The 23,238-nt window shown below is 42.7% G+C and overlaps 1 protein-coding gene across 1 annotated transcript; it reads right to left on the bottom strand.

Moving 5' to 3' along the window:
* Positions 1-729: 729 nt before the first annotated feature.
* On the bottom strand, positions 730-19,601 carry sptlc2a (serine palmitoyltransferase, long chain base subunit 2a). The gene is made up of 12 exons (XM_047016830.1): positions 19,322-19,601; positions 17,087-17,272; positions 15,084-15,238; positions 13,877-14,025; positions 13,254-13,378; positions 12,032-12,125; positions 11,706-11,811; positions 11,047-11,266; positions 10,010-10,136; positions 4,474-4,609; positions 4,084-4,213; positions 730-3,214 (listed from the first exon to the last, which is right to left on the bottom strand). The coding sequence occupies exons 1-12, from the start codon at positions 19,466-19,468 to the stop codon at positions 3,113-3,115; spliced, it is 1,677 nt and encodes a 558-aa protein (XP_046872786.1). The 5' UTR covers positions 19,469-19,601; the 3' UTR covers positions 730-3,112.
* Positions 19,602-23,238: the final 3,637 nt, after the last annotated feature.

Here is a 23,238-nt window from a genome sequence, read left to right on the forward strand (position 1 = left end):
CTCTTCACACCCTGTAGCTGGTGTACCTCCACCCCCCAGGCTGACACACTGCTGGGTGTACCTCCACCCCCCAGGCTGACACACTGCTGAGTGTACCTCCACCCCCCAGGCTGACACTCTGCTGGGTGTACCTCCATCCCCCAGGCTGACACACTGCTGAGTGTACCTCCACCCCCCAGGCTGACACACTGCTGGGTGTACCTCCATCCCCCAGGCTGACACACTGCTGAGTGTACCTCCACCCCCCAGGCTGACACACTGCTGGGTGTACCTCCACCCCCCAGGTTGACCCACTCTGCATCCACACAGAAACCGAGCCTCCCCAGTGTTTTCAGCAGGGACAGTGGCCCAAGCCACCTCACGGACAGGTCGTGGTCGGCAACGTTAACCCTTTCCAGCCAGACCATTCAAATTGTTGTTCTCAATCCTATGTCTCACACATACACATGCACATCACTGACCAACACACCAAAAACATTAGTTTGAAGATAAAACATTTGAATGAATTGCTTTACTTTTAATGTCAATTGAATGATTTACTGAATCTGGCCCACAGTCACATTAGTTTGGACTAAAATTATAATATTGCATTTGGGTAATGCAAGTAATTGGGTAATGTAAGTAAACCAACCTAATTTCAAGGTTTGTTTTAAAAAATATCATGAAATATTGACTAAGTGAAATGAAATAAGTGCCCCAAAAAGTACACTACACCACCACAGTTGAGTTACATTGTTTTAATGACATTTTGATGTCTTTAACATGAGTGAAACAATTACAAAATTGGTGATTCACCAACATCTGGCCATCAGTGCATTTTCTTTGATCCAAAAGAGGATGACTTCCATATGCACTGGTTGGTTGAACATCCAAGTTATGTTAGAACACATACATGAATTCTTCCTTAAAGCTGGTCACTTAATGGTCACTCACAACTGTTCTACAGAACAGTAACATTCAGTTTAAGACAGTGTTGAACACCTCAACATTTGATAAGACATTTAATTAAAGTATGACCATGGATATTCCCTGTGTGCAAACAAGAAACATATACATTTACAAAGACTTTTCTACACACAAGTCCAGTGCAGATTAATTTGAATGTTTGCCTTTGAGGAAAATAGCTAGCTAAATGACTTGAATAATTTGTCATCGTGGGACGCATTTGTGTACAGTAACAAAACTAAGTCTATTTTTTATTTCTTAAATATGTATATATTCAATATTTCTTTAGCTTAATTTTCCCAACCCCCATTGTTGCAGGTCACTTGTATATCATAATGTCTGTAATTGTAATAACGGATAAAGAAAATAATTTGACACATAACAGAACCCATCCTAAGTTATTTCTAAGACAGCTGATTGGAAGCGTTCCATAAAGCACAGTGCTAAAAGAAAACACAAACTTTAGATTTCTCTTCCCTAAAACTAAAGCATGGTTCCCCTTAAGAAAGCCTCTAATATATTAAACTCAACAATACAATAATTTTTGTTAGCTTCATTTTGAAAAATTAAGCTGAGTAGCTAGCAAGCTAACCCATCATTCCTGCTTTATGGAACAATCGGCAGTTGGAAGACAAGCCACATGTGAGCCACGTAACAGGAGTGTAACCATGAACATAGTTCAGCACCTTGTCATCTGTTTGATTAGCAGCTTCATCGACTACGTCATACTGTGTACATGCATTGGTAACAAGTCACAAGCGATTCAAAAATACTCGTCAGTAGTATGCATTTCTATTTTTCTGCAGCTGCCGTAAGATATTTTCTTTGTTGAGGAAAGACATGAAATGGTTCAAAGAACAAATAAGTGTTTTTAAGCCTATGAATATCATACATACACACGCACAAACACATACAACCAGAATTATCTTTGGAGAGGTTGAAAGACAAAATTAAAATGACAAAAAGTATACATTTTACACAATGTGTCCCAAAACATTTGGACATTATTTTGAAACCTGTCCAGTGACAGCCAACTGCAATCATCAGTATCACAAAGAACAGAGATTTATGTTAAGTCAAGCACTATAAGACTGCTTTTACTACACTTAGTTGAATCGAATTCCACATTGAGTATCCTTTTCTAGTTATGGTATTATTCAAGTGCATCATTCCTAGCTGGGTGACTTGTATATAAGCAAAGACGATTTACATAACCATCGTCATGCTAATCAACCAGTTTAAAGCCATGTAAGATATACAGCAATACAAAAGCCAAGAGATTTGCTAAGGCCTGACGAACAAAGTTCCGCTCCTCAAAAAGGCAACTCTTTTGTTTCCAACATTTCTACGACTCTGATAAAGGTGTCTATTGGTGCATTTCTCTGTTGAAAAGTAAAAACAAACAAAACAATAAACAGTTTGGTAAAGCGAAAGGACATTATATTGAAGAGATTCAAGTAAGACACTGGTTTTCAAACCTGTTAAAGGCTGAGGTGTAGAGGGACAGAGTAAAGGTGATAGTCAAACCTAGTCAAATCCATATGTAAATTATGGGATGTTGGTAAAGAAGTATTCCTGTCCACCTCTTTCACTTAGCCATCTCACTGATTTGAAATTTGGAGGAGGAAGGCAATTTCTAAGAAAATACTAAAGTGTGGAGCTTGCTAGACGACATTATTGTTGTGCCATAATATTTGTGATATTTGCTGCATGCAACAATGCCAGTTTGGTGTGGTTTGGAGAACCTGAGGACGCTTCCGTTCTGTTCAAATCAAACAGTCTGTTTGGCCGTTGGCCTGTCATATCTGGACACACAACTGCAATAAACACACGTGCAGTCTATGCCAAACTACTAACATTTCAGAGCAAAATAAACAAGGAATTAAGAGAGAAAAAGCGACCCGATAAATTAAGACTCATCCTTTCCTTTCTTTTAAGGCGAGTAAGAAAGTGAGCATAGGGTGATCACTGTACGTTTAGCCTGCATTGGCTGTATTACTTTGCTGTGCTCAAAGAAAGCTGGTAGAACTTGGTTTGGTGATGGGTTAATTGTTTTTGTGAGGACACAAGAGCTGAGCACAAGAGAGAGCTCAGGGAAAGAGGAGAAGTGCAGGTTTTGATTGTGGTTCGGGGAGCCAGGGTGGAAGACCGGCGGCTCACTAGTGGTTCAATCTTCCTCTTCGAGAGTCCTCTTGTCAAAGGACTGTTTCCTTTTTCTGGAGTACTTCAACTGGAGAAGATCTCCCACCTCACTGATCACGCTCAGTGCCTGTGGATAGACAGAAGGGCACGCACCCACACACGCGCACACATGCACACAAACAGTAAAACAAAAGCAGTTTCTGATCAAACACAGACAACAGTAAGTGCAAACACGGACATGAGGGATTAAGATGGACAGGGAATGGAAAGACGGAAAACAGAAAAAGGGAGTAGGAATGAGAAAGAGAGAGCTGCACCTTAACTGAATATTCAAACTAGAGACTTTGACACTAGAGAGGATGACATTGACTGGAGACACCAATCTCCGAAATACGTGGGCAACTTCTACTGAAGCCTCTTACACATACACAATACAGACATCAAAGGTTTTCTTTTCTCGGGTACTGGGGGAGGGAAGAAGAAGTCTTGATGTGAAAAGGAGACGTAGAGGGGATGATGGGAGGAGGAGAGCGAGGTGAATTATTATGCAACCATTTTGGAGAGCTGAAAAGACAATATGAACATTTTCGGTGGGTGATCTTACATTTTTGCTGGTGCTCCTAACTTCTTTTATAATTGGGAGCACCATTTTTATATACTGTTGTGTAAAGTGCCGAAAAGTATTCAGACACCTAAACAAAATCTGTTACATTACAGCTTTACACTAAAGTTTGATCAAATAAAATTTTCCTCAACGATCGACACACACAATACCCAATAAAGACAAAGTGGAAACGTCATTAGAAATGTTTGCATAGTTACCAAATGCACTGTAAACATTTCTGGTGCAAAAAAGGCAGTATATGTTACACCAGGGGGGTGTCTAACACCACTTTATGGAAGCATGAACGTGATCTGAACTTTCATAAAACAACTTTGTTATTCAAGCACTTTAAGGCAAAAAATAGTTGGCGATGGCAGTTAGAGAACAGTTACCGTGTCGAGCATGTCTTTGGTGTGGGCGGCGGAGATGCAGAAACGCGCTCTGGACTCGATGATGGGCGTTGCTGGGAACCCTACTACCACCACACCAATGTTCCTCTTCAACATCTCCCGCCCAAATGCCCTGAAGACGTGAAAGGAAGAGAGGGAAATAAGGGATGTAAAAAAAACTGACAAAGAAAACAAAAGACAGAGAATAGGAACTACTATTCAAATTCACCGACAATTTAAAAACAAAAGTCATTGGATATATTGAATAACTTATGGCAAATATTTAGGTCTTATATTAAAAATTTGAATGGATTAAATTCATCGTAAAAATGTGCTCTCTGTAAACTTGACTCCATGAACCAACTGCTCCAAGAGGCAAGCATGTGCACTCACCCGATCTTCGCTGGCATGTAAAGCATCATGGGTACGACAGGGGAGTCGTTGTTGCCATAGATGATGAAGCCCATCTTCCTCAGTCGTTGACGGAAGTATGAGGTGTTGCATGCCAACTGACGCAACCGGTCGCGACCTAAACAGACAGAAAGACAGATGGAGAGGGAGAGAGAGAGCAGATTCATTTACCACAGTAAAGCTGTGTTCAATTTCCAATAACACATTGGTGGGTCAAGTATTTGACCGATTTAAAGTCCTGTTTTGGTTGTTAATATATCATTTGCGATCCTACTATCCACTCCAGCTGTGAGTATGAAAAGAGCACCGAGTTGAATCGAGTACACCTAAAGAACCTGGGAAGAATCCATGTGCAATGTAAGATGGAGGCAGACATTTATCTTGTCTCAAAGATACTATTTCAAAAGCCACATTTGTGTGTGTGGTGGGGGGGCACACGCACACACACACACACACATGCACGCCATGGTCGCTTCATGGTCTGGTTGTGACCTGACACAACCGAAAACAGAATGCTGAAATCGCTACACGGAAATAAGAAGTGGTTAGAGGAGAGGACTAGAAGAGCAAAAAATGTTATGAATCTGATGTGCGTGTGTTGGAATGAGAGGATGTGACAAAGTAGGCTGGGTGCTTTTGTGCATACTGTTTGTGTGTGCGCGTGTACATCTCCCATATCCACATGCAAATGACAATCCCCTTCTCTCTTTTTTGTATCTCTCCATCCTCCCTTCCTCTCTGTCTGCACGGTCGAGCTATAGCCTGCTGACAGGCCCAGACTGACAGGTGGACAGCTCACTGTTTCCAGTGCAGTGTGTGTGTGTGTTTGGGCATGCAAGAGTTTGTGTGAGATCCCGTGCGTGTGCGTGTACGTGGTGTGCGCGCGCGAGAGAGCGTGTGTACAACGGTAAGAGAGTAAGGCCGTAAGTGTGTGTATCTACGTGTGGTGAATGTTTTTTTTGTCTGCGAACGAGGTAGAAGGCAAAATACAAAATCTATACTATGAGAACATATCTCTGGATGTGTGTGTCCTTACTGCTTATACAGTACACTGAGTCTAATCTGTGCATTCCAGTAAAGACATGCAGGCTACCAAAGCGAATCAGTTAATGCTGTCCCAAATCAAGCATAATGAGCTTGATGAAAACTAAAGGCAAATGGCTGCTGGTTATAGCTTCCTTCTCATCATGCTAATGTCTATGTTCAAACCAGGGGCATTACACTATTAGACTAGGCTCTGTTCACTCTCTGCCATGTTTAACCAATCAGTACAGTGTGCGCACACACACACACACACACACAAACTGAGCAGGACCTTCCTCTAAGACCCCCTAATGAAGCAATCCCTTTCCCCTCTGATCAGAACCATAAACTGTGAAAAGAGCAAAGGCATTAGGGTCAACAGAGGGAGAGAGACAGAGAGGGACTGATAGGGAACAAAAGAGAGATTAATAAAGATGAAATTAAAAAGACCAGCACCCCTTTACGCCGCCTATTCCAGGCGGGAAAATGGCCCCTTTGCCGCCTTGCAGTTCCGTATAAAATGTACATACACAGAACAGGGGGGTCAATGTTGAAACAGCGTTAAGTCAGCAGCGGAGGTAGTCATTGAGCAGAATTGACATCCGTGCTAAAGGGGAGAGTCGGCATGGCGGGACAACACACACACACTCGACAACGCTGACGTCACGCCTCGGATTCTGGAATGCCGGTATGCTATCTAGAAATCACACACGGGCCGGCATTCTGCCGTCTTTGTCTGGTTCAGTGCAAACAAGAAAGCCGGCGTGATGAGGGGACTTTATGGGGATCTCTGTTTCAAAAAAATGGGCAAGTAATAGTCCCGGGAAGTGAGAGAAACAGTGAGGTGATAGAGAGTGGAGGGGGGGGGAGAGGAGAGGGGGAGAGAGAGAGAGAGAGAGAGAGATAGAGAGGGGGGTTGAGAGGGAGAGGCATCTGAAAGTAATAACGGCACCGGGAGTCCCCCCCACCGACTTCAAGCTTCTAGCTGGAGTACAGCCTCCCAGGAGAGAGAGGGTATAGGCCTCTCCAAAGGAAACCTTTGTGGGGTACCCTTTCAGCAGCTAGTTGCACAAGTTACACTAATACTGTATGGACACATAGAAACACAAACACACTTAAAACCAGGTAGATACACACATCTGAAAACACACACACATTGACATTCTTGCTCACATACTCACAGAAATGCACACAGACATGTGCACACCGACACACACACACACAGGTACACAAACAGACTTAGGCACTCTCACACAAGTGCACACTTAACTCCTTCCAGACACGGGACTGAAGGATATGGAGTGAGAGATTGGGGGGGATGGAGGGATGGATAGGGGGATGGGGTAGATGGGGTGAAAGAGCTTCCAGATGTGGGGGCTGTTTCTCTTTCAAATGAAAGTTCTTCTCGACTTCCTTCTCTCATCCCAGGACGATGTGCGTGTGTGTGTGTGTGTGTGCGTGCGTGTGTGTGTAGTGGGGGAGGTTTCTTTCCTGACTTCAGTTCAAGGGTTTCTGACTAGAGTTTGAACACACAGAGACGTGTGCGTATTTTTGATCATGCCATCCCACTATTTGACCGACACACCCCCCTGGTATAGCTGGTGGAAGAGTAGAAAGTTGGGTTAGGACTTCAAGGTTGAAGTGAAACTGTCCAAAGCCTCTTCTTACACAACTGTGGTTCATGTGGGAGCCACAAGCAGCCAGCAAAACACAGGACCACACACACACACAGCACAAAAAAAAGGATATTTGCTCTAAAGAGTGGCACAGAAAGAGCATTTCACCCTCCAAGTCTTGTCGGACCGACAGTCTCTAAACCGTGTTGGGTTCACTGGGTGTGAAACCTTCAGAACAGTGCATTGCTCTGAGGGCCCGGTAAAAAACAGAGATGTTGCGTAGAGGTCCATTCTGTAGACCAAGAGATTGCAGGAAGCGTATATATCCTTGAGGGTTTAGGTTGGTTGAGGGGCATTTCTTTGGGCGTATGTGAAGCCCTCTATGACATGCTTGCGTGTAAAAAGGGCTATACAAACACATTTGATTTGATTTGATGTATCCCTTTCAGAGGTCAGAAAACGCGTGCCACTCATTTACGTCACTAAACAGAATATTGTTAATGCATTCAATAATATGACCTCTGCCAGAGTCCGATGCAGTCGTGCTGAGCTCTCAGGAGAACGAAATGGATGGCATTTCCTGTATTGACAACATTTCCTGTTGTCAATAGGTTTATATTAGGTTTAATAGGTTTAATATTGTCAACATTTCCTGTTGTCAATAGGAAGCTACAGAACTGTCACTTCTAAAGCCACATTTGCTTACAGGCGTGAAGGAGGCTTCCAAACTCTTATCAGTCATGGGAAAGCAGGGACTCCGGAGGTCATTCCCAAATGGGTATTCTGTTGGAACAGGGACCTCGTTCCCGTGGTTACTGACACAGCTCAGGAAGGCTAGGTAGATTTCTCGCTGAGACGGTCTCCCTCTCGGGTTGTTCTTTTCCATTCTTGACAAAGAAAGGGCTGTGGATTATATATTGAGTGTAGAACGAACCGGTAAGAGCTTGATGTGATTGCTATTTTTACAAGAGTTCATATAAGGGAACAAGATGATAGCTTGTCACGGAGTAATGTATTTATTGAGTGACAAGTGACATAAAATGGACAATTTGAACTTGCGACCTTCTTGATCTGCTGTCAAATGCTCTACTACTGAGCTATACCTATCCCCACCAACCACAGTCACTCTTCGTACATTTTAAAAAGGTCCCATGATTGCTGGTATATCGCTTTAGCTCTTGCATAATTCCCAGAGACAAAGCACTGACAAGCTAAACAGACAGCGTGTTCAAATAGGATATGCTTTGTAAAACACCACAAGGAAAAAGTTCACTTTCACATCCAATATGATCCACTTGAATGTTGATATGACATCTGGATCAGGTAGGTGAAGCTTCCCTGCTCTTTGGATGTGAAGCCGATAGTTTTCAGTACTGGCTCCAACCCTGACGACATTGATGAAGTTTGGCTGAGACTTCTAGAATCCGCCGAAAAGGGCACGGCAACTTTTACGCAACACTTGTACATTTACAGCCTTGTAACACCAAGTCTTACAGGCTCTTAGAAGCGGTGCCTGACTCTACAGCAAACTGGGAAGCTTCTCTGGGATTGGGAATGGCCAATATGGCCACCAGTTCTCTCATAGTGCAGAGTTAATTATCTGTGAGACTGAAGAAGAAAAGAAAAAAAAAGGGGGAGGGGCAACCTTTGGTTTCCCACGAACTTCATCTTTAATGTTTTGCGGTGTCTTGGTCCGGGGAGGTTTCACGCTGCACAGCTAACTGGAAACCACCAGGTGGCTTGACTGTAACCCGGAGTGCGGTCTCTCGGAACGAAGTGGAGAATTAGAAAACAGGATGTCAAGATGGAGCAGTTGGCTGCGTTGTTGATGAGGCCGTCCATCATTTCAGAGCTACCAAGAGAATGGCTGGCTGGCTGACTTGAAAAGGCTTTGGAAACAAAAGCATGTGGACTGTGAGTGTATTGAAAGTTTAGCTTTAAGACACCAAGCACAGACAGAAGTACAACTCAAAGAGAGAACTTTGAAAGTGTTGGTGTGTGTAATGGATCACCCTGAGTGAAGTTTAAAACCCATACAAAATGGACTTGATTCGTTGTTTAATGTTTGCAACACGCAAACATTGTTCTTTACCTCCATTACCCAATCTGTGATGGATTAGCCCATCATGATACTATGCACAGGAAATTGGGTCGGCTTAACTGTCATACCAGTTGACCCACACGACAGCAAAAGTTAGTGTGTCAATAATTAATTACGGAAATTGGAGTGTCTCACACTGTCATATTTTCATAGACAAAGAGGCCAAAGCATGTTCTTCAACACATGGTTGTCACCTTCAGAAACAATCTTTCGTTCACTCTATATTTCAGGAAATAAGTGATGGAAAAGGAGACGTGCGGATGGAAGGTTAGTCATGACTAACAGGTAGGCCAGACAATACCTCCTTGTCTGGCTAATGTGTACACGGGTGTGTGTGTGTGTGTGTGTATGTGGGGGGGTGTGTGTGTGTATGTGTGTGTGTATGAGTGTGTGTGTGAGTGTGTAGAGCTGACACACACAGCTTGGATTCAAGGTTAGAGCTTTGTACTCAATGTTCCTTACGGTCAGGACAGGGTATGACTGTGTGTGTGTGTGTGTGTGGGGGGGGGGGTAATCTGACAGCTGGAGATCATTGGGATGCATTACTCTGTATGAAATACACTGCATTCCTTACAGTCTGTAATGCCTTGCTCATGCTTTGCTTCCAATAAAGTGAATTCATTGCAGCGTTGCTCAACACAAGTGTTTCAACTATAAGCTGCAGTCTCTAGCTAGCTTCTACTGACCCCTGGTGGCAAAATTAGCACTGTCTCGCATTATTGTGTTGGGAGATATCCCCATACAAATTACTTCAAATCTTTTAGGTTTCAAGACTCACCTATTGTGGTGCCATCGTCTCCCATAATGCACTTCATAGAAGTGATGATTTGCTCGGCGACAGGAGGAGACATGGATGCAGCGTAGGTGGCGCTGTGCGAGTGCAAACGCAGGAATTCTATCAGCTCCTAAAGAGGCGAGAAGGCAATGCAATACAACTTTGTCTTGGTTCAGTTTGAAAAGGACATTTTCAGTTCAAAGTTTTCGGAACTGTCTGTCGAACGTTCCCATGCAACTGAATGTCGGGTGCATTCCAGTAACATTTCTCAATATGAAGAATATTTATTCAGAACTTTTTTTTGAACTTGATATTTTCTCAAGACCAAAAGGGATATCACAACACCGAGACACTTATTCAGACTCCAAACGTAGAAAAACACATTTTAAATGTAAAGTAAAAAAAAAAGGCTTGCATGTTAGCAGAGTTACAAATGTCAGACGCATTGATGCACAATCACAGGACATGCATCTACCGTCTTCGTTTAGGGCTGTTTTTCATGAACTCAAAGCGTTAATTGAGAGAAGCTATAAACTTTGGGATCCTTCAGACAATTCTCCATTCCCATTTCCCTCTTGTTGATGGCGTTGATCAATTTTATCGCTGAAAGGTTCAACAAAAGGTTCACCATCCTGCAGCAGCACCTAGTGCAGTGTAATATGAAACCTGAGCGTCCAGACGACCTTTTATCCTAGTCAGTGAAGACAAGTCGCCCCATTCACACTAATGGCTCACCAGTATTTTTGCCATGCAGTGGAGTGCAATATAGGCTATAGTGACAAGGGTGTTGCACGTCTAGAGTGCTGAAGAAGAAAAAAACGAAGAAACAGCAGGTTGCATAATTTTTCTGACATTTGAGATGGCTACATTCTCTTCCCTAAGCTCCAAACAGCTACAATTTCATTTCAGAACATTCCAGAAAGATCATGCTTCCAAACTGTCTGTCTGTAGAGATCTCAATCTCAACCAACCAATCGAGAAGCAGATCCTGCCTGTCATACTGGGATGGCGACACTGTGTTCGTGGGTTTCCCTACTCACCCTCTTTCCTCCGATGTAGCCCCCTGCAGCCCCAAAACTCTTGGTGAACGTGCCCATCATAATGTCCACGTCCTGGGGGTCCAGGCCGAAGTACTCCACCACACCGCGGCCCCCCGGTCCTAGTGCCCCGATGCTGTGGGCCTCATCTAGGTAGAGGTAGGCCCTGTAGCGTTTCTTCAGAGCTATCACCTCTGGCAGGCGCACAATACTGCCTTCCATACTAAAAAGGTGTGTGTGTGTGGGGGGGGAGGGGTTAGAGAGAGAAAGAGAAGGGAGAAGAGAGAGGTTGGCTGGATGAGTGCCAACCAACTTTAAAGCAAATTGATTTGTTTTTTTTACAGGTTCTTTTCACTTTGAAAGGGACCAATCATGGCTTTAAAGGCTTTTCAATATAAACCGTTTCAAACTGTTTCATTTCCAGACCAAGGTTATTATAGTTTCAGGTTCTCATTTAGTTTAAGTTTCTTTTAGTCTTTTAAGTTTCAGTTATGTGATCTATTTTTGTTTTTCAGCTCTTTCAGCAAATTCTTTTTTTCAAATGTCATTTTTGGCGTAGTTTCACTTCACGATTATAACCTTGTTCCAGACTGCACTACATTGTTGCTTGGTTTCAAGCACTGCACACAAAAGCTTCACCTAGTGGACAGCATGCGTATTACCTGTATATACCCTCCACCATGATGAGGATCTTCTTCCAGGGCCTGTGTGTTCTGGGCTGACCGTGGACTATGGCATCTCTTAGCAGCTTCTCTAGGCTCTGCATATCTGACAGAAACAGCAGAACATATACAGTTACGATCCATAGGAAACGATTATACAGACGCTCAAACGATAGATAAATGAGCAACTGGGACTGGGTAGGGGAGTTTGAGGGAAGGGGAGTCCAATAAGATAGATGGGGTAGAATAACAATGGCGTTTTGCGATGTGCAGGGATGGAGATGAAGGCCAGGGCTGGTGGCGAGGGGCACAGGGAAGGGGCTCACTGTTGTGTTTGTAGACGCGGATAGTGGAACCAGACAGCCTGGCACCCAACACCAGAGAGGCGTGGTTTAGCTCATCACTCAGGATCAAACAGCCCTGGATGGAGGGAAGGAAAGGAAAGACACCAGGAGAGAAAGGGAGAGAGAGAGGAGGCGTGATTTAGTCTGGTTTCTATCATGTCACAGGCTTAAACACGCCCAAGGTGGAGGGACAGATTGCATTGAGACACAATGTCCTGTTTAGAGTGCTGGCTTGTTTTTGCTTCAGTAATACCGGATCATTGAGAAGTGTAAAGAAAGAGGACCATTTCCATGATATAGCCTAGTTTTTTTTCTTCCATTGTTTCGAATGAAATAGAAATGTATGTTCCAAGTAGGCCTGTACTGTACATTTATATCTGTGTGTGAATCTTTGTGTAGTGATGACCAAGAAGCCAGTGGCCATCCTTTACAACCCAAAAACAAACCACATACAGTAGTGTTTTAGTGAGGGAAAAGTAGACTTAATAAGCTTAATTGCAGGCTTTAGGACACACGAGTTGAACTCGCATATAACGTGTGTGTTTGCACTTTGTTGATAAGCATGGTCATTTGACTCCTGAACCGCATGTTCTGGTGAGCCTCCGGGAACCACGTCAATCTTAGTTGACAGAAACACAACAGAGTCGACCTCCGTCTGTCCTAATGCTGGTCATTCACCCGGGGCAGGAAGTTGAACTGCGTAGTCGTTCGTGGCAACAGAAAGTGCATCCTGTTGATGTGTGCTTGGTAGGATGTGTGTGCGTGCGTGCGCGGCAAGGGTTGGAAGTCTCCTGTATTGGCGCCATGACAACAGAGCCAAGAGGGATGTTTTCATTTCGGGAGATAGGAATAGCTGTACTTGGTCACTGTGCAAATAACCATGCTAGATTGTATGAAAACATTCCAAACACACATGGTTTTACCCTGATGACGGTGATAAGGAGGATGGGTTCCAAAAGGTGTGGTTAAAACTGACCAAGGATAGGTCAACATAGAGACAGAGAGAAAGAACACACGCACAAAGAGAGAGAGAGACCCCAGGAAAGAACAAGAAAAACAGAACCAGATTACGGTACCTTTCACAAGCTAAACTAACAGATCGGGTGAAGGGAGGGCAGGGAGGTAGGGAGACATAGGCAATAATGAGGAGACAACGCCACTGGTCAGAGCGGCCCTAGCATTTCAAAGGTCCTGCCTCCCTTACCTTGCCCATGAGGGCAGGAATGTTCATGCTGTTGGTGGCAAACCCCATGCCAAAGGTCATGGCAGACTCCACCCCCAGGAACGTGGCAACCAGCTTTTCCATTTCCTCATGTTTGTCAAGGTTACCTTGGAGGGAAAGAAAGTAGAACAAATAATTGATTTGAAACAGCGACAGAGAGAAAGATTCAAACAACAAATGGCTGTACTTTGCTAACGTTAAGCTAAGAACTCAAGTTTGTGATTGACAGAGGGATTTCTCCAAAGAGGGATAACTTAATGCAAAAACTATCTTAGATTAAATATTTTGCCAGTTACAAGTGACAGTTGATTGCAATATTTGATACATGAAAAGTCAAATTAAAAGTTAAAAAGGGTAAGTGAAAAGAAATCCCACTGATTCATAACTTCACCGCAAGATAATTGAGCCATTTGAAGTTTACCATAAATGTGTTATGTCTCATGCCTGGTCCATACACCAATGAGTGAACGTATATACTGCAAGTATACGTGTTGTGTAGGGTTAAGGAGCTTCAAGTATGCACTTGCACGTATGTGTTCGTGTATGAACATGGAGATGATTGCACACGCGTTGTCTGGCTTGCGTGCGCACGCATGGTGCCATACCCATCTCCTGCCTGGTGCTGCCCACTCCCACGCCGTACGTCATGGTCACATGGGCGGCGGCGGCGGGGCAGGCGCCCGTGTTCTCAGCGAAGCCCAGGTAGTTATAGGAGCCCAGGTTGATCACGTCCTTCATGACTCTGCCCGTGTAGCTGAGAGAGCAAACGGGGGGAAACGGTTAGCGAGGTGGAGAGAGAATGAAGGGATTGATAAAGAAAGATAGAGAGGAATCAATCCGAAACGGTACACATTTCCAATCAACCAAATCACAGTTGTTTCGATCTGTTTGCTTGTGTTGCATTGTGTATTTAAGGATTGTAAGCCGAAGCAAAAACGAAAACCAACTTTCAAGGGAGAAACTGACTAACACTGTGGTTTCCAAACAGGAAGTGCAATATTCTGTGGTGACTTGTAGTTCACTGACATTTGATTCATTGTTTGAGTCAAATTTGTAATTTGAAAAAAATACCTAGAACCAGAGAGACCTTTTAATCCCTGTCATGAAACATGCTACTTGCTGATCAAACCCTCTGTACAATAAATGACTACCTCTCTAAGGTAAGGGAAATGTCTTGGTGAGTTATTCGTTATTGACATAAATGTTTTGGGTACATTTGGGATGCAACCGGGATGTGGGGTAGGGAAATGGGAACAGAAGAAGATTAAAGAAAAGGATATAATTCAAATGATGACAGTGATTTTGTTTTCAAATGAGGCCTGAAAGACACGGGTCTAGCCTGCAGGGAGCTTGGCATCCCTTCATGTTCAAGGCACGCAACTTCACCTTGGTTTGTTGGAACGAGCTCTTTGGCGTCCCTTTGACATTTAAAATAGATTATGTTGTTATGCTTAGCTTAAAGTGACACAGGCTGGCACCTGCTCTACTATGCACACACAGGCACGCACACACACGCACACACACACTTTTGCTGCAGGGATCGGGAATGCTGCAGTATGAACTGAGAGAAACTGAAAATAAGTTTGCTAATGTTTTGTGGTATACTACTGTATACTGGTTTAGCAAGACTACAGTATTTATGGCAAGACTTTTACAAGGCTGAACTTTTTGTCTTGAACTTGCCATGCATTTGACTCTGAGTACAGAATAGAGCACCCTTAGATAGTTTTCCATACAACCAAAACATTACTCCAATATGGCTGTGATGTAAGAAGTCACACTTGTGTAGGCCAGACAGAGCGCGTCCCTTACTGAAATGTCCAATTGTAGTCATGCGATACCCGTTCCACCAAGTGAAACTTGGCCCCAGGGACGCTGCAAACTGGCCTGTTCAAACTGTCCCGGATTCTCATGTACAAGTTCCTGGTGTAGAAGTTCTCAAAGTCCTGATAGAGTGGGACAAAGTCCTAGTGATGGAAAGAGGACAAGGTGGGAGAGAAGGAGGAAGAGAGAGAGAGAGAGAGAGAGAGAGAGAGAGAGAGAGAGAGAGAGAGAGAGAGAGAGAGAGAGAGAGAGAGGCTTTAATAACAGTTATATTGCTTGAAAAAAAGCTAAAACACCAAGTATTTTTAAGAATTTCAATCGTGATCGGAGAAATGTCCAAAAGCCACTCAGATAAACTGTCTCTGCATCACGGGCACTGAACTATTTATCTATAATACCAAAAGTCTGTGTACATCACCGACATCTTACTCACCGACTGCATCACTGTTACTGTTCCCAATATATAATTCCAGGAATCTGTGTGTGTGTGTGTGTGTGTCACCTACTTCATTAAGTGCACTATCTATCTATAGATCCAGGAATCTGTGTTTGTGTGTCTCACCGACATCTTAATCAATGACTGCATCACGGGCACTGTGCGCTAGTAATACTAATATGGAGAGAGAGAACACACCTGTGCAAGAGAGTAAGAATGCGAGGAATGAGTAAAAGTCAGCTGGAGAAGGCAAGCATGAGAAAATGGAGAGTTTGAGAAGAAGGTCAATGTCCATGTTTGTCAAAAAGTTTAAACTGGGTCACACTAAACCCACATGTGGTCTCATCATGCGACAGTTGACTTCTGGCTTTTTCACTGAACTGTAGTTCATTCATATCTTACAAAAGTTTGCCGTGACACTCTAAAGCATGCTGCTCTACTATCAATACAATCTCTCGATCTAAGGCGTTAGCTTTGAGCATGACTGAGAAGGTCTGGAGAAACCAGGGAGGGAAATGGTTCCTAAAAAGCGCTTTCACTTTTCTCTCGAAAAATTACCGCCTGCAAGGCAACAACAGTGGGATATCCTTCAGGCAATTGATTGTGCCCTGCTTCCTTCCACCAACCCTAAGGGGATGAAATGCCAAAACAATATCCTTACAACAGTAAGGTGGTCAAGAGTGTTGAGGGTAACGCATTTCATCTGTCTGTTTCCTGTTTACAAAAGTTTGTCACATGATTGGGTAATACAGAATGACACCTCTGGTTTTGATAGGCTTCCATTATCCTAGACATTCAGTTTGAGATATGAAGCAATGGTTCAGGCAGGGAAACTCCGTTAGTAGTAGTATAAGAAACATTATTTGAGAATACACGTATAGGTCAAGGTATAGGTGTCTAAAAATGAGACACTGTCTCGACATCGTGGCTCGATACACATGCCACTTAGATAGAGGGTACATAGAACCAAGGGAGGAGGCCAGGGTGGAGGAGGCAACAAGAGAAACAAGCTGGACATCCTGTGTCACGCTGAGCAGTGTCGGAGAGTAGTACCTGACCTTAAGTTGACCACCCTGGCTGTAAGTAGGGGTGTCAAGCTACGTCATGTGACAATGTCTTGAGTAACATCGCGCAAGTCTACGAGGCACCTGCATGAACTTGCTTCCCCCAATTTTCTATGAGCTATTTATGGCCAACTTTTGGGATATTAAAAGAGGTTTCATTCTAGATGTTGAAATGGCAATAGCCTATGGCTTATAAGTAATTAATATAATAATAATAATACAGCTGTATACGGTTCACATTGCTTTTATGCATGCAAATCTATTAATCTAATCTACGTCACAGATTGTTTAGTTGAGGGAAAAAGCATATGCAAGCCACAGGACTAGCTGATCCAAATTCTAACCCTGCATATATCCCCCCCACACACACACACCTCCTAAACTTTGACTAGATAGTCATCCGGCTTAAAAGCGTCTCGATCCCTTTCGAGGTGTAACTCCGCACCTTAAATGACAAACTCGTTTAGGTACCCAGGTACTTTCTTCATTACCTTCTGCTGCTCCCTCTCCCTGGAGGTGTTGCATCGCTCTATCTTCCAGGCCCTCATGAAGTCCCTCAAGTAGCCAAAGATGGTGAGGATGCCGTAGCCCATGTAGGTGAGCACGGCCACCAGCATGGGCGTCTCCTCGTACGACTCATTAAAGGTGTACACGCCATTACTGGTTGTGTGTTGGACCTGAAAAGACATGGGATTGAGGTTAATGTAAACAAAAAAGGTGACCTCAGGTGTGCAACTCGCAAACCAAAACCATTTGGGACTTTGCAGAGTCTGTGCAGATGCCATTGCTGTGGGTTCCATACGAATTTGCATAGCTCGTCAACAAAGAGCCAGCAAACTCTAACCCCCCCCCCCAAAAAAAAACTACCCTAAAATATATTCAGTGGCATACACATTGTTGACTCGTTGCACACATACAGTAGTGCCAAGTCTACTTCCTTGAAATACTAATACTAATAATACTAATCTTAAAGCATGTAAACAAAGGTGGGCTCTAGTGATTTGGTAGTCAAATGAGGGGGTGGTATGCAGCTGCTGGTGGAACACTGCTTACAGGCCAAAGCCAACCATCAGATAAACAAACCAATATCTTAAATCTTTGCAGGGAAAATAGCGGTCAATAGATCTATATGAATATGTCTGCAATACTCATTTATTTTCTAACATAGCTTTCTCATGTTAATTACTGTGTTATTAGTTATTTGTATTGAAGGATCGATTAGATTTAATACTGTACTGTAGGTAGCACCTTATTTAAAGTTAGGGCAAAGTTATAGGCTCTGTGTGAACAGTAGCCCAATTGGGTTAGATAACAAATGTAGTCGTAGTAGCCTGCCAATTTTTTCCCCCCAAGTCGACTTAACAGAAGCTTACACGCCAGCCTTTTAATCATTGCCTTCACATCATGCAACTCTTTTTCAAAAGCCCCTGGCACTTTGCAACCACATGTGACTAGTCATGCTCCTATCTCAAATACCTCAGAGGCGAGCTATGGTGGCAACCACGTGAACTACAATCAGCTCAGCCAGGAGTCAATTAACAATCCAAGACAGTTGGGGACAGTCAGAAAGAAGAATCAAAGGGACTTGGAATCACCTCTTATGTCACAGATATTAAGCTCTTACCTATAACCTAAAGGCTGGTCTAACAAAGAGATAGGATCTAGCCTACCCCATACCTATTTTCATTTTTTTCACCTTACTTCCTCTATGATCTAAAGAGCTAAATATACGGGGCTATAGGCTACATGTTTCACTCTTCTGAAATAATACGTAGATTGAATCTGTTAAACAATGTTGTTGTTGCCACCTAATCTTGCAGTACGCCCAATGGTGTAATTAAATTACAGGAGAGGACAGCTCTGGGATGGAAATGTTATTAGTAAGTCCCAAGACAGCTCGGTTCTGTGCATGTACGTTTTCTCTATGGACTTCTGGTGCAAAACAAGTGCCTTTGAACATCTGCAAAACAGCTGATTGTTATCTCTTCAAGAACGACAGTGGAGTAATTTGAAGAGCCTACAAACAATTTCGATCATTTTTTTTTACTACTGAAGCAATTAGCCAAGCTGTAGGCTGACTTCATTAGTCATCACTTGCCATCCAGCTATCATGATGAGAACGGTGATGATGAAACGGGTTGTTTAAACAGGATAATAGACTGACCCTTGACCTTTTTGGCTTGGACAAGCTTGCCTGCCAACATTAAATTCAACTTAAAACGACAATGTTAGGCTACCTACAAGCATAACAAATTACATGTAGCATGCATTAACCATAAATTGTAGAATTAATGTGTACCTTGAGGAAATGTGACGTATAACAAATAAGCAGACCAACCTGCAAGGCAGTACTGTACAGTAGTATCGAGCAAGCTGATAAACTTGATGTATTACTGGAGCTGCCCGTCCTGTCACTTATCTCGGCCATAACGTATTAACATGCGGGACTGTGATCCTGCTGATCTGCTTGCTACCCTAACTTTTACAGCTAATGAAACGTTATACAGACTAAAAAAGCGAACGTTAGCAAATGAAACAAAAGCACATTTGTCATTGTAACTGTGGGCCGTTAGCTCAATAATAGCTGACACAGCATAACAAATAAAATAGCAATAGGCTAGAGAATATCACAAAGCCGAAATCTAAATGGTCAAATCATCTGAGGTTTGACGTGTCCAAAACAGTAGCCCCATCATCATCCATCCAATCGTAAGCTCGGGCCTCACCTTCTCCTCGGGATAGCCGTACTTAAGCTGCTGCTGATGGTACTGGTGATGGTTTTTCACGAAGCCGTTTCTCCCCGGTTTAACACTGTTCTTTGCGCGGTGACATACTTCTCCATTCTCCGTCTTGTTCACGGAGCTTTCCGTCATGCTTTCTTATGATTCCGGCCAGTACAGTAACTTGAATGAAACTTGCACAGACGGAGGACTCTGTATGAATCGATGTTAGTGACTTTGCTGCTCGTTGGTAACCCACCCCTAAACCCACAACTAGAAACATGAAATTCCAATCGCTGCAATACCGGAAATAAACGCCCTTAGCAACCACTGACAGCCAATAATATTGTCGCCTGGAGAAGTAGGCGCGGTTTACAAGACCTTGATTTGGGTGTGGTCCTGGCAGGGTCTGTGATACTGTAATAACCAGCAAAATGTGTGGGTTTCGTGCCCGCCGACAATCAAATGTGGGATATTCTCAATTAAATGTCCAACCTTTTTCATGAATACAGCGTTTGAAATAATTACCCAACATGAATCAGCACTGTTCCGAACAAAAGTTCATAGTGTTTTGATACGCATAAATGTTCTTGTTTACATGTTACAAAACGGATGCTAGTTGACTGGCATGTAGTTTCCTATGCATAACAAGATCATGATGCATAATAATCATTCTAACAGTGTTGGGGGTCAGACAGACAGGAAACATTTTGCAATTGGCACCAAAGTATAAGTGAAGGAGAATGCATAGTTTATATAAGTAAACTATTGTGTGCAGGTAGTGCCAACTTGACAACTTTTAGGTTGATGTTCACAACGTTTTTGTCAGCTTTGTGGTATATTATGATATTATGCATGTTCTCATTATAATAAGAATTTGAGTTGATTTGGGCATATATATGGTACATATATTGTTATTTGGCAAGTAAGTTATAGTGCATCTCAGGTGATGTTATGGAGTAATCCAAAAGTAATGTAACTAGTAGTGTAACTAGTTACTTTCAGCATTGAGTAAAGTAAAGCGTTACTTAAAAATAAATCTTAATATATGACCTTTTTTGAATAACTACTGTTGTTTCAGCGTGAGTTGCAGATCTAGTCTGGGTATACCTTTAAAAGGAGGGATATCAAAAAGTCATCCACTCAGGACATAAGTTGAATAAACGTCTGCATAGCTCCAGTCTTCGTGTTTAATCCTGGAATTACATAATGATTAATTTGTAATTGTTTATAATGAATGTCATATGGACTCATATGTAAATGTAATGATGAACATTACAAAATGGAGTACGAGATGTCTCCCTAAACTAATCAATTTGAGGAGCTCTTTCTCTGTCCGTCTTTCCTAAACACACACACACACACGTATAGAGCAGCTCCAGCTATCTCTGAAGATGCAGCTGCATCAATCCGCTGAGGTTGTACATACTGGTGTTTAGTTTTGAAGAAGTATGACAGACCTCTTCAGTTTCTAATGCACTGCATACTGCGTTAACCCAGTGCTATGCGTAACTTTGCCTTTGAAATTAGGTGGCTCAACTCTCTTCATCCAATATCACACACTCGTACACACACAAACACACTTCCACTCTGGACTGTGTGTGTTTTTATATAATTGGATTCATCGCGTTGAGTTAGCTGGACTGAGGCACATGAAGAGGAAACAACCATGTTCCTGACTGAGGAAGATAAAGTGTTTTACTTTGCATGTGTTAAATGATTGCTGCCATTCTTTTTTTCATGTTTTGCACTCAATGGTTTCTATTCTAGACCATTATCCCCTAGAACACGTGTTTGTTGCATTAATGTAACAGGCTACATTTCCAGGCAAAATATAAAATGCCTGTGTTGTTTCATGTGGCAGGTCCTCACCCAGTCCAAAAGTGGGGAACCATTTTTACATTAAGTTAAGGTTTAGGCTGTTTTGAACCCTGTGTAACATAATTCAGAACAAGGGCATATGATTGATTTCAGCTTTGGTGTGGAACTTGTTAGTATATGGAAACACGTACGTTTACCTGTGTGTGGACATTGTATTGATTTTTTGGTTTTATCCTTTTGCTTAGTCATCCTATTTTGTCGTCATATCTTTTCAGCCCCACATAGTTCACACACGTTGAGAGCATGGCATCCGTATGCTAAGTGAGAGACAGGGACAAATAGGAGGAGAGGGAGAAAGAGAGGGGTAGAGGGAGAAATAGAAGGGTGGAAGATATAGAGGCAGAGGGAGGGAGGAAGATATAGAGGCAGAGGGAGGGAGGAGGAGAGTGAGAGAATATGCTGGACAGAGAAGCTGAGCATTCTGGACATGCAGTGCTTCATCTCTTCCACTGCTTCTTTCCTCATTCTCCCCACTCCCCCCCCCCCCCTCTCCCAGGTCCCACATGTGACTGCACAGAATGAGTTCTACATTTCAAGCATGCTCAGAAATATTGCTTTGAAAAAACATATCGCGCTCAGAGAGTTTTTGTACTCTTGTCGCCCACCGCAAACAGGGATTGAGTGAGGGGAGGTGGGTGGATGACTTGAGGGGCGTTGAATCGTCAGTTGTCACGTCACAGTGGGGGGTAACGGCGGCGTGGAATGCTCTCAGTTAGGGGGGACATTACAACTGGCAATGTCCATTTTACCAATAGGATCACAAAGAGTAATGGGGTTCCTTGATGCATAGCTTCCAGAATTTAATTTCCTACACACTTTCTTTACAGTATCTACCAGCATCAGCTGATACTGACTTCCAGGTAAAAGTAAACAATGTCATTTTAGACACAGTAACAGGCAGTATCCAAAGGAGGTTTTCTGCTAATGCAAAACGTTGCTTAGATTGTGCCTGTTTAGACCCTAAAAACTTTGCTCATGTGAGGGAAAATGGACTACCCAGCTCAGCCCAGGAAGAAATAAGCAAATGTCTGCCTGTTTGACGACAGGGCTACAGTTGGCACATTATGTGGTGAACTGTACAGCCTTTCATGTCAGTGGGGCAGACTAAAGTTGTCCCCTCTGGAGGGTTATATTGTCAGGACAGCTAGTGAAATCCCACAGAGAGGTGATGAGGATCCTTCCATGGAAGAGCAGGATGTCGAACTAGAAAGCAAATGTGTTCCTCCTGTAAACACAGTGTAGTTTGTGTTCGTCTCATTCTCTCTCAGCACAATCTTCTAACTTACATTTACATGTATTCATTTAGCAGATGCTTTTATCCAAAGTGACTTCCAAGAGAGAGCTTTACAAAAGTGCATAGGTCAATGATCATAAACAACGAGATAGCCTCAGAAACATAAGAGCATGTAGTTAAACAAGTTACAATTAAACAACATGAACCTCAACTGTGCAAGAGTGTCCCTGTAGTAAAGCAAGCAACAGTAATATAATTTACTGTTGCCTACCATGTGATTGGACTCACCTACAAGTTGTAAACCACTGTCCATCTCACAAGTAATCTGTGAGAGAAGCTTCTCAACAGTGAGATTCATAAAAAAAAACAGGCTCAGGAGGACTTTAACCCAAAAGAACCTTGAGGCATTCATGCTCATGTGCATTGAGAAATAAATTCTGCTGTCTTTGGACAATGACACTGTGATGAACAAAATTGCAGAGAGCAATGCTCTGCTCAGGCGTATATTAATGTTTTAGGGTTGTCCATGTTTCCTTGAAGCTACACTTATCCAGAGGAAAAAGAGATGAAGCCGTCATTAGGAAGTGAAATACATTTTATTTAAATCTTTTTTTAAATATTTGTGTTTATTGGATATATTTCAAGGTTTGGATATTTATGGACACTAATTCTTATATAAAATCAATTCTGATACTGTTAAACATTACATTTTGTTGTAAGGAATACTATTATTAACTGTTCTAATAAATCATCACTGTGATGCTAAACTTAGGCTACTCTATTTGCACTGAATTGGAAATGATTTTTG

This window comes from Hypomesus transpacificus, chromosome 3, assembly GCF_021917145.1.
Source record: "Hypomesus transpacificus isolate Combined female chromosome 3, fHypTra1, whole genome shotgun sequence".
NCBI classification, from domain to species: domain Eukaryota; kingdom Metazoa; phylum Chordata; class Actinopteri; order Osmeriformes; family Osmeridae; genus Hypomesus; species Hypomesus transpacificus.

What these genes read in the sequence shown, in the direction of transcription:
- sptlc2a (XM_047016830.1), bottom strand. Translation starts at nt 19,468, where the DNA reads ATGACGGAAAGCTCCGTGAACAAGACGGAGAATGGAGAAGTATGTCAC. An exon ending in ACGGCTATCCCGAGGAGAAG is followed by an intron (nt 17,273 to 19,321) that starts GTGAGGCCCGAG and finishes ATGTCTTTTCAG; the next exon opens with GTCCAACACACAACCAGTAA. An exon ending in CAGCACCAGGCAGGAGATGG is followed by an intron (nt 13,379 to 13,876) that starts GTATGGCACCAT and finishes TTTCCCTCCAAG; the next exon opens with GTAACCTTGACAAACATGAG.